This window comes from Humulus lupulus, chromosome 2, assembly GCF_963169125.1.
Source record: "Humulus lupulus chromosome 2, drHumLupu1.1, whole genome shotgun sequence".
Taxonomy (NCBI): domain Eukaryota; kingdom Viridiplantae; phylum Streptophyta; class Magnoliopsida; order Rosales; family Cannabaceae; genus Humulus; species Humulus lupulus.
Genome location: NC_084794.1, coordinates 165,222,348 through 165,231,066, shown reverse-complemented (window position 1 = coordinate 165,231,066; position 8,719 = coordinate 165,222,348). Strand labels below are relative to the sequence as shown.

Below are 8,719 nucleotides of genomic sequence, written 5' to 3'. Positions count from 1 at the left end.
AATCACACATAAACCAATTATGGTCTCCCGACACACTAATCAAGGCCCTTAAGCCTTATTAGTAAATTTTGGGTCGTTACAGCTATCCCCTCCTACTGAGAATTTCGTCCTCGAAATTTACCTGAATAAGTCGGGATACTGATCCCGCATTGTTGACTCAAGCTCCCAGGTCGCCTCCTCAACCCTGCTATTCCTCCATAACACTTGAACAAGAGGAATTGTCTTGTTTCGTAGAACCTTATCCTTCCGATCTAAAATCTGCATTAGTCGCTCCTCATAGGACAAATCTGTCTGCAATTCCAAGTCTTCATACTTCAACACATGTGTCGTATCTGAGACGTACTTCCGGAGCATGAAATTATGGAATACGTCATGAACTCCCGATAATGACGGTGGCAAGACTAACCTGTAAGCCACCTGTCCGATCCTCTCCAGGATCTCAAAAGGTCCAATAAATCTAGGTCTCAGCTTGCCCTTCTTCCCAAACCTCCTCACCCCTCGCAGTGGTGAAACTCGCAGAAACACATGGTCCCCAACCTGGAACTCCACGTCCCTACGCTTGGGATCATCATGCTTTTCTGTCTGCTCTACGAGTAAGCATTCTAGCTCGAATCTTCTCAATAGCTTCATTGGTCTTTTGAATCATGTCCGGCCCCAAATACTTCCTCTCACCCATCTCATCCCAATGAATGGGTGATCTACACCTCCTCCCATATAACATCTCATAAGGAGCCACTCCAATCGTTGATTGGTAAATGTTGTTGTATGAAAACTCAATCAATGGGAGATACTTACTCCAAGATCCCTCAAAATCAATCACGCACACTTGAAGTATATCCTCCAACACCTGAATTGTCCTCTCAGACTTTCCATCAGTCTGAGGATGAAAGGTCGTGCTAAACTTCAACTGAGTCCCCATAGCCTTCTGCAAACTACCCCAAAACTTGGAGGTAAAGACAGGATCCCGGTCTAAAACTATGGACTTAGGAACCCCATGGAGACGTACGATCTCCCTCACATATATCTCTACATACTGATCCACTATGTCGTCTTCACTGAAAGAAAATGAGCTGACTTGGTGTATCTGTCCACTATCACCCACACCGAGTCATGAAGCCCTACAGTCCTTGGTAAACCTCCCACAAAGTCCATCGTAATATCCTCCCATTTCCACTTTGGAATACCCAAAGGGTGAAGCAACCCTGCTGGTTGCTGATGCTCAGCTTTCACCTGCTGACAGGTCAAACATCTGGCCACGTACTCCACCACATCCTTCTTCATCCTAGGCCACCAATACAATGCCCGTAGATCCTAATACATCTTCGTGGTAACTGGATGAAGTTGTTGACCCAAACTCTTAAGTCTCCTTGTTTTGATGATTAACAAATATTTGATTATTATTTGTTACTAATGATTTGTTGATTTTGTAGCAAAAACTAAAGTGAATTAGCACTTCAAAGTCAAAATTATGACCAAGGGCAAAATGGTCATTTTACCAAGTTTTCCGGAAACGACCCGAATTGGACTTCAAGACTCAAGAAACTCAAGATAAAGGTTTAACTTCATTTCTTAGTCTTGTAAAGTGATTGCAAGTATACTTTAAGTCATAAGTATAGAATTTGGCTCACTCACGCACTAAAAAAATGGTGATTTTTTAAAATGAGAAATAATTATCCTAAATTCACTTTTAAGAAAATACATCCCGATACGGTCGTAACGCAATTGGAATTTTTGAAATCGGATAAACGAGCTAAAAGTTATAAAGAATTGAAAAATGGGAAAATAGGCTTAAAACTGATTTTGCTCTCTGTTTGCCATCCGGAATTCCGGATGGGCAACCGGAATTCCGGTTGCTTCCAACCGGAATTCCGGTTCCCTCATCCGGACTTCCGGTTCGCGGCAGACAGCTTCGCAAATTGATCCCTAACGGCTATAAACGGCTAGTTTTTTCCCAAACTCTATATAAACTCGTTTTTTACTTCAAATTGGTGGTTGGCTGAGCATTTATTACATATACCAAACCAAATCCATTGATTTCAAAGAGCTTTCAAAGTTTAACTCATCCAAACACATATTCACACACTTGAGCCAAAATTTGTATTTATTTCTTCTAAGTGTGCTTGCTAATCACTCTAGGTTTCTCATTATATTATCATACTTCTAGAGTGATTTTTGCTTGTAATATCAAACTCATTCCCATATTGAGATTGAGGTGAGGTTGGCACCGGTTTTGTAAACAACCCGGTTAGAGTGAGTTTGGCACTTCAACAATCCGAAAAAGAGGTTGATAGTCCTTGGTGGTGGAAAACTATTGTAAGAGGTTTGGAAATACCTTGGTGAAAAATTCCCGGTTGTAAGGGTTAGTCAAGCCTGCTAACTTGGCTCGATAGTTGAACTCAAAGCTAGGTCCTTAGCTTTGAAGACCAAGGACGTAGGTGGCTTAGTTCTACCGAACCTTGTAAAATTCGAGAGTTTGCGATTTCTTAACCTTCAACTCTTTACATTACAAGTTTAATTATTTGCTATATCTATTTGATTGCCATATTATTTGCTTATACTTGATAAATTTGATTTATTGCATAATTTGGCATATTAAGTTTTAAATTTCCGAAATTAGTTTAAATTTCCAATTCACCCCCCCTCTTGGAAACATATCTTGGGTTAACAATTGGTATCAGAGCTAGGGCTCATTTAATTGATTAGATTTTACAATCTAGAGCATGGCGTTTCCAAGTAATTCACAAAATAACATGTTAGAAGGTCTAAGCACAACTAGAGCACCATTCTTTAATGGAGTAGACTTTCCCTATTGGAAAATTAGGATGGAAACATATCTTCAATCTATCGATTATGATTTGTGGCATATAGTGTCTAATGGTCCTTACATTCCTAAACATGTCATTAATGATAAAGAAGTTATTAAGACATATGAGGCATATGACGAAGAAGATAAGAAAATGCTTTCTAAGAATGCTAAAGCTAAATATGCACTTATATGTGGATTGGATAGAGATGTGTTCAAAAATATTGAACAAGCCTCTACCGCTTATGATATGTGGAAAATGCTTGAAGTCACTCATCAAGGAACAAATGCTATGAAGGAAACTAAAATTCAAATTTATTCTACTCAATATGAGAACTTTAAGATGAAAGCGGATGAAACTATTGCTAACATGTATACTCGTTTCACTACTATCACTAATGGTTTGAATTCTCTTGGCAAGGTACTTTCACAAAAGGAGATGGTGACCAAGATTTTGAGAAGTCTCACCAAAGCCTATCAAGGCAAAGTGATTGCCATTCAAGAAGCCAAGGATCTCTCAACACTTCCTTTGGAAGAACTAATTGGCTCACTCATGAACCATGAAATTTTCATGAGTGCACAAGATGAAGAGGAAGTTGAGAAGAAAAAGAAGACTATTGCATTCAAGTCTTCCTCCTCCCGTGCCATTAGTGAGGACGATGAGGATAGCATGTGTAGCGACATGGAGGACTTGGCACTCTTCACAAAGAAGTACAAAAAGTTCATGAAATTCAAGAAGAACTTTGGGAAGAAGCCACAAAGAGGAAGTGATTCAAAAGAAAAAGAAAGAAGGAGCAAAGATGATCCACCAATTTGCTTCGAATGCAAGAAGCCCGGTCACATGAAGATGGATTGCCCAATGAGAAAGAAAAATAAATACAAAGGAAGGGCAATGTTGGCGGATTGGCTAAATAGTGATGAGGAGGACTCCGACAATGAGGAGAAGAATGAAGTAGCTAACATGTGCATGATGGCTCTTGATGATGGGGTAAGCATTTCTAGCCAAAGTGATTATGATAGTGAAAATGATGATGATAACTTAGAAATACCATATGATGAGTTGTCTAGTTCATTTAAGGATCTATTTAATGATTTTGGAAAATTGCTTGTTAAAAACCAAACTCTTAGAGAAAAGACCAACATGCTATTAAAAGAAATTGAGATTTTGAAATTAAATGAAAAAGAACTCTTAACTAAATCTCAATGTACTACTTGCTCCTCTTATAAGAAAGAAATTGGAAAATTGCATGATAACATAAAAAGCCTTAAGAATGACATATATACTTTTACAAAAGGTAAAGAAGGCTATGAACTTATGCTAGGGAGTCAATCTTGTGGTTTTGGAAAAAGTGGTATTGGATATGATCCTAGTAGGAAACAAAATTTTTTGAGAAACTTCTTTGTAAAACCAACTAGCCTACCACACTTTACATGCACATATTGTAACCAAGATGGTCATACTATTTCATATTGTCATGTAAAGAGATATGCATATCTAGGCAAGACCAAATGGGTACCAAAGGGTTCCAAAACTAACAAGAAAGGACCCAAAGTTGTTTGGGTACCAAAGGCCAACAAATGATTTTATTTTTGTAGGAATCAACAAGGAAGAGCAAAAGCTTGTGGTTCTTGGATAGTGGTTGTTCCAAGCATATGACCGGTGACCCATCAAGATTTTCGAGTTTTAAGAGCAAGGAAAGTGGCTTTGTCACTTTTGGAGACAATTCAAAAGGAAAAATCTTGGGCATTGGTGATATCGGTAACATATACTCTCCATGTATTAAAAATGTGCTTCTTGTTGATAACCTTAAACATAATTTACTTAGTATTAGTCAACTATGTGATAAAGATTTTCGTGTTGTTTTTGAATCCTCAAAATGCTCCATTGAAAATGCTTCAACCAATGAAGTTATTTTTGTTGGAGAAAGGAAGGATAATGTTTATGTTATTGATGTTGATTCCTTTGATAGCAAAAATAAATGTTTAACCGTTATGAATGATAATTCTTGGTTGTGGCATAGAAGATTAGGACATGCTAGTATGGATTCTATTTCAAAGTTGGTTAGAAAAGATCTTGTTGTTGGTTTGCCATCTATTCCTTTTGTTAAAGATAAACTTTGTGATGCATGCCAATTTGGAAAACAAATTAAAACATCTTTTCATTCCAAGAAAGAGATTTCAACCTCTAGACCTTTGCAATTGCTTCATATTGATTTATTTGGTCCTTCAAGAATTGCTAGTCTAGGTGGTAAATACTATGCATTTGTGATTGTTGATGATTTTTCTAGATTTACATGGGTTATATTTTTGAAACTCAAAAATGATGTTTTGGAAAATCTAGTTAAATTTTGTAAGAGTGTGCAAAATGAAAAAGGGTATTCAATCACCTCCATTAGGAGTGATCATGGTGGAGAGTTTGACAATGATGCTTTAGAATTGTTTTGTGATGAACATGGTTTTAACCATAACTTTTCGGCTCCAAGAACTCCACAACAAAATGGAGTTGTCGAAAGGAAGAATAGAACAATTCAAGAAATGGCTAGGTCAATGCTCAATGAAATCTCATTACCTAAATATTTTTGGGCCGAGGCCGTTAATACTTCTTGTTATATTTTGAACCGTGTTTTCATTAGGCCTAACATGAATAAAACCCCTTATGAGCTTTGGAAAGGGAGAAAACCCAACATTGGATATTTTAGAGTTTTTGGATGTAAATGCTATATTTTGAACACCAAGGACAACCTTGGAAAATTTGATGCAAAATCCGATGTTGGAATTTTCATAGGTTATTCAACACATAGTAAAGCTTATAGAATTTATAACAAAAGAACTAATGTTGTTGAAGAATCTATTCATGTTGCATTTGATGAGTCTAACCCTCCTACAAGCAAAAGTGTAGATGATGATGTTGTAGGTTTGGGAGAAGAGGTTCAAAAGCTTGACATTGGAGAATCATCTAACGCTCCATCACAAACTCCCAAAGAGGAACTACCCGAGGAAAAGGTAAATGAAAGCAAAGGTATGGATTCTAACCTCCCTCATGAGTGGAAGTTCAAAAGTGCTCATCCTATAGACCAAATTCTAGGTGATCCTTCACAAGGAGTCACAACTAGAAGCTCCCTTAGAAACTTATGTAATTTCATTGCTTTTATTTCTCAAATTGAACCAAAGAATTTTAAAGAGGCCGAGTTCGATGAATCTTGGCTTCTAGCTATGCAAGAAGAAATAAATCAATTTATTAGAAATGATGTTTGGGAGTTAGTTCCAAGACCGTCACACCAATCGGTGATTGGAACAAAATGGGTCTATAGAAATAAGGTAGATGAGCATGGGGTCATTGTGCGTAACAAGGCTAGATTAGTGGCCCAAGGTTACAATCAAGAAGAAGGAATTGATTATGAGGAGACCTTTGCCCCGGTAGCAAGACTTGAGTCCATAAGAATGTTATTAGCTTTTGCATGCCACAAGAATTTTGTCTTGTATCAAATGGATGTTAAAAGCGCTTTCTTAAATGGATACATTATGGAAGAGGTTTATGTTTCTCAACCCCCCGGTTTTCAAGATCACAAACACCCTAACCATGTTTACAAATTAAAGAAAGCATTATATGGTTTAAAGCAAGCTCCTAGAGCTTGGTATGATCGTTTAAGCACTTTTCTTATCTCAAATGGTTTTTCAATGGGAAAAGCGGATAATACACTTTTTATTAAAAGAAAATCAAAAGACATTATTATAGTACAAATCTATGTTGATGATATTATTTTTGGTGCTACTAATGATGTTCTTTGTGAAGAATTTTCAAAGTGTATGCATAGTGAATTCGAGATGAGCATGATGGGAGAGCTCAACTTTTTCCTTGGACTTCAAATAAAGCAACAAAAGAATGGAATCTTCATAAGTCAATCCAAGTATATCAATGATCTACTTCAAAAGTTTGACTTGGCCAATGCAAAGTCCATGAAAACCCCTATGAGCACCTCCATAAAGATGGACAAGGATGAAAGTGGTAAGGATGTTGACATCACCAAGTATCGAGGTATGATTGGCTCATTATTATATTTAACCGCTAGTAGACCCGATATTTTGTTTAGTGTTGGTCTATGTGCTAGGTACCAATCATGTCCCAAGGAATCCCACTTAAGTGCCGTTAAGAGAATCTTTAGATACTTGATAGGCACAATGAATCTAGGACTTTGGTATCCCAAGAACTCAAACTTTGAAATCATTAGTTACTCGGATGCGGACTTTGCCGGTTGTAAGTCGGATAGGAAAAGTACTAGTGGAACATGTCACTTTCTAGGAAACTCTTTAGTGTCATGGTTTAGCAAGAAACAAAACTCGGTAGCCCTATCCACAATCGAAGCCGAATACATAGCCGCCGGTAGTTGTTGTGCTCAAATACTTTGGATGAAACAAACTCTTAAGGATTTTGATGTTGATTTTGAATGTACACCCATAAAGTGTGACAATACTAGTGCCATTAACCTCTCTAAGAATCCAATCTTGCATTCTAGAGCCAAGCATATTGATATAAGGCACCACTTCCTTAGAGACCATATCCAAAGAGGAGACATTATGCTAGATTTTGTGAGCACCAATTTCCAACTAGCGGATATTTTCACCAAGCCTCTTAGTGATGAGAGATTTAGTTTTATTAGAAGAGAGCTAGGAATGACCAACATAAATGAAATTTAAGGTTTACTAGCTACTTGAATATCATATCTCTCCTTACTTACTTATGCATGTATACTCTCACTATAATATGATTCTATGCATAAATAAGCAAAATCTTATAACACTTGACCTATTAGATATATGTCTTTGAGGATAACAAATTATAGGTCATGATATGAATCTTTGGTGAACTTTGAACTCATTTTTGATTGAGTAAATATGTGAATTTTTGCATATGTGCCTAGTATATGTGATTATGTGTTTAAACTTGTCTAAATAAGTCTATCTAGTATGCCTATAGGGTTTCTATGCTTGAATTACTCTTTGAACAATTTTTAGGTATGCTAAGTATTGAAAATTTGTTAGTTTTTGCCTAAATGAGTGTTTTTCGCCAAACTTACTCAATTTTCAACATTTTTCAAATTCGCCAGTTTGAGCACCTCACATTTAACACATTTGAACTATTGCAAAAATAATTTTTCGATTTGGTTGCATAAAACTCATTTTTGGTAGACTTCTACTTTTCAAGGCCTTTTTAAGGCATTTTTCGAAAAATCTACCCAAAATGCTCAATTTTCATCATTTTTCAAAACCGTAACTTCCCTCATCTCACATTTAACATTATTGAGGTGTTTCAAAAAGAATTTTTCGATTTGGATGCATACAACTCATTTTTGGTAGATTTCTCCTTTTCAAGGCCTTTTAAGGCATTTTTCGAAAAATCTACCCAAAATTCTCAATTTTCAATATTTTTCGATTCCGTCACTTCACACACCTCATATTTAATATTCTTAAACTTCTGGAAAAAGAATTTTTCAATTTGGTTGAACAGATTTCGTTTTTGGTAGGTTTTTGGCTTTCTTGAATTCTTTTTTAAAACTTACCGTAAATCGTCATTTTTCAACATTTTTCAGATTTTCTTGTTTGAGAATGTTCATTTTCTCATATTTTAGGTGTTAGAAAAAATTTGGAGTCAATTGGGTTAAAAACAAAGTTTTTGGGCACTTTTTCGAAAAGTGGGCTGGGCTGGTGCACCAACCGGAATTCCGGTTGGCTGTGCACAGACCAACCGGAATTCCGGTTGGCGCCTGACAGCAGCCCTTCAGTTTTTTTTTTGCCTTTTTTAAATGCATTTTGTTCAAAATAAAAACCCTACCCACGACTCTTTTTCCCCATTCTGACTCTACACCCTAAAATACAAGCCTCCTCTCTCTTTCCTCTCAAAAATCACTCCCTCAAACC

General features: G+C 36.7%; 1 protein-coding gene across 1 annotated transcript; it reads left to right on the top strand.

Moving 5' to 3' along the window:
• Nucleotides 1-2,633: 2,633 nt before the first annotated feature.
• LOC133814899 (uncharacterized) lies at nucleotides 2,634-7,711 on the top strand. The gene is made up of 3 exons (XM_062247803.1): nucleotides 2,634-3,365; nucleotides 4,433-5,671; nucleotides 6,230-7,711. Exons 1-3 carry the CDS (start codon nucleotides 2,721-2,723, stop codon nucleotides 7,496-7,498), a joined length of 3,153 nt encoding a protein of 1,050 aa, XP_062103787.1. The 5' UTR covers nucleotides 2,634-2,720; the 3' UTR covers nucleotides 7,499-7,711.
• The last annotated feature ends 1,008 nt before the right edge of the window (nucleotides 7,712-8,719 follow it).

Coding starts and splice junctions, on each gene's coding strand:
- LOC133814899 (XM_062247803.1), top strand. CDS start 2,721: ATGGCGTTTCCAAGTAATTCACAAAATAACATGTTAGAAGGTCTAAGC. Junction 3,366..4,432: donor TTGGCTCACTCATGAACCAT/GAAATTTTCATG, acceptor AGCTTGTGGTTC/TTGGATAGTGGTTGTTCCAA. Junction 5,672..6,229: donor CTATTCATGTTGCATTTGAT/GAGTCTAACCCT, acceptor CCGGTAGCAAGA/CTTGAGTCCATAAGAATGTT.